A 1,965-nucleotide genomic window follows, 5' to 3' on the forward strand; every position below is an offset into this window, starting at 1 on the left:
GGGGAGGAGAGTGAGAGAGAATGCAATGTAGTGCTGTTAAATAAGGTATATATACAATGTGATGGGGTAGGAAAAAGAGATTATTTCAGGCAGGGAACGTTTTTTTGACAATGTCAGATATATTTGAACCTGCATAAGGTCAGTAAAAGTAGACTTGAAGTAGGTTTATTATGATGTTTGACATTTTGTTTGCAAGTTTAGGATGAGTGAAGGAGAAAGAGACATAAGATAAATAATCTTAATCTTTTCAAATATGAGCATACAATCTTTACACCACATCAAAATGATCATTTAACATTCGTACTGTGCAGATACCCTGAAGGTGTGACAATTAATACTGATGTATCCAGTCACGCAAGCGAATGGGCTGTAATGTCAGCAGGTGAATTTGGAAAACTACAGCTATATATAGCATGAAACATGACAATATTGCAAGTACAATGCATAATTGCCTCGGCAGGAGAGCCATGAGTTTGAGTAAAGTAAACAGATGCACAACAACAAGATATCGGTCATTTAGTGTACAGAAAAATCAAGGAAGACAGAAAGCAAGAGAGGAAAAGCAAGGGATTAGGAACTACCACTACCAGTGACGCCTCCACCAACCACCCAAAAAGAGAACTGGTGAGTAAAACATGGACATGAAAGTGGAAGCTGAGAAACTGAACAATTTTTCAAGGGACACAAATTCTTCAGAGGCATCTCTAAATCCTCAAAGGTACCCAATACAAGTTTGTTGAAAACTCTTGAGTATAACTCTTACTCTGATGCAACTTGCCAATGTACCAATTACAACTCTGACATATGTTAATAATCAAGCCAGTTTTGTGGGACGGGTGACTTGGATTAAATTTTGGTAACAAAACAAACATCCTGTGTAATATCTTTCGAGTCAGTTACCCTTTCTGAAGAGCAATTTCATATGAGACTTGTAGTGTGGTTGTAATTGTACGGGATGTTTTGGTCTTTTTTGGGTTGTTTTTTTTTGTAAGTGTTTTACAGCGCTCAGAACCGCTTAGGGTCATATGAGCGCCCCCTTAAGTCTGAAAACGTCGGAAATCCCATTATCTAAAATATGTCACTTTTTTATGTGGTACAATGTGAAGGAATGCATAAAGAGTACAAATAAATGCTCAAATGGACTGAAGTATAGAGGGTAAACTGCTTTGGATTCACAGGTATCTTGTACCTTACATCTTTTGAACCCAGGGACCCTGCATCTTAGATTAATGTGCTAGTAGCTACTGAGTAATTTCATTGAATTTTGACATATATTCTTTTCTATAGCTCATTTTAGTGTTATATCTATTCACTTATTTTATTTTTTTTGGGCGGGGGGGGGGGGGTAATATTACTATGCTGGTGTTGTACTGTATATTGATGCTGCTGTTTTGCATTTTAATCTGTATTCTATTTCTGTAAACACATGTGTCATATTTAGGTGGGTGTGTCATACCCATATTTAGTATACCAGGATATTTGCCGCATCACATTCATCACGATATTTCAATAAATAAGGTACAAATGCTTAATTTGGGTTTATTTCTCTATGGGTGGTTGGACTTGGAGGGCACCAGTGGTAAGTACTTCTTCTGTCCTTTCCTTCCTCACTCCTGTCAATCTGCTTTGCTATTTTCCTCCTGAACTGAAAGCTGAATTAGTGCCACTGTGTTATTCTTTTCTCTTACAAACAACTAAATTACGGCTGATTTAGTGCCAGTGCGCTATTCTTCACTCGAACAAACAATAACATGGCCGATGTGGTGTCATTATAGTGCTCTTCATTACTCTGACAAACAAACCAAACAACCAAACAAACAAACCGAAAGTTTCTCACCTGTGGTCTTGTCCTTCTCAATACAGTAGCATTTGTCGTAGAACTCTGTGAAGGTGGTGGTGAGCTCGTACAGGTAGTCACACACAGAGTGGAGGAACAGGTCGTCCAGCGCACGCACGATCACCTGA

General features: G+C 38.4%; 1 protein-coding gene across 1 annotated transcript in view; it reads right to left on the minus strand.

Moving 5' to 3' along the window:
- LOC101851169 (arginine--tRNA ligase, cytoplasmic) overlaps positions 1–1,965 on the minus strand; it is a gene marked incomplete at its 5' end in the record, with an annotated part of 9,537 nt that overhangs the window by 4,567 nt on the left and 3,005 nt on the right. The window contains 1 exon segment of the mRNA XM_013087411.2: positions 1,838–1,961. Coding sequence (XP_012942865.1) covers positions 1,838–1,961 — 124 coding nt within the window.

The sequence above is a fragment of the Aplysia californica genome, unplaced genomic scaffold (assembly GCF_000002075.1).
Source record: "Aplysia californica isolate F4 #8 unplaced genomic scaffold, AplCal3.0 scaffold00021, whole genome shotgun sequence".
In the NCBI taxonomy this organism is placed as follows: Eukaryota; Metazoa; Mollusca; class Gastropoda; order Aplysiida; family Aplysiidae; genus Aplysia; species Aplysia californica.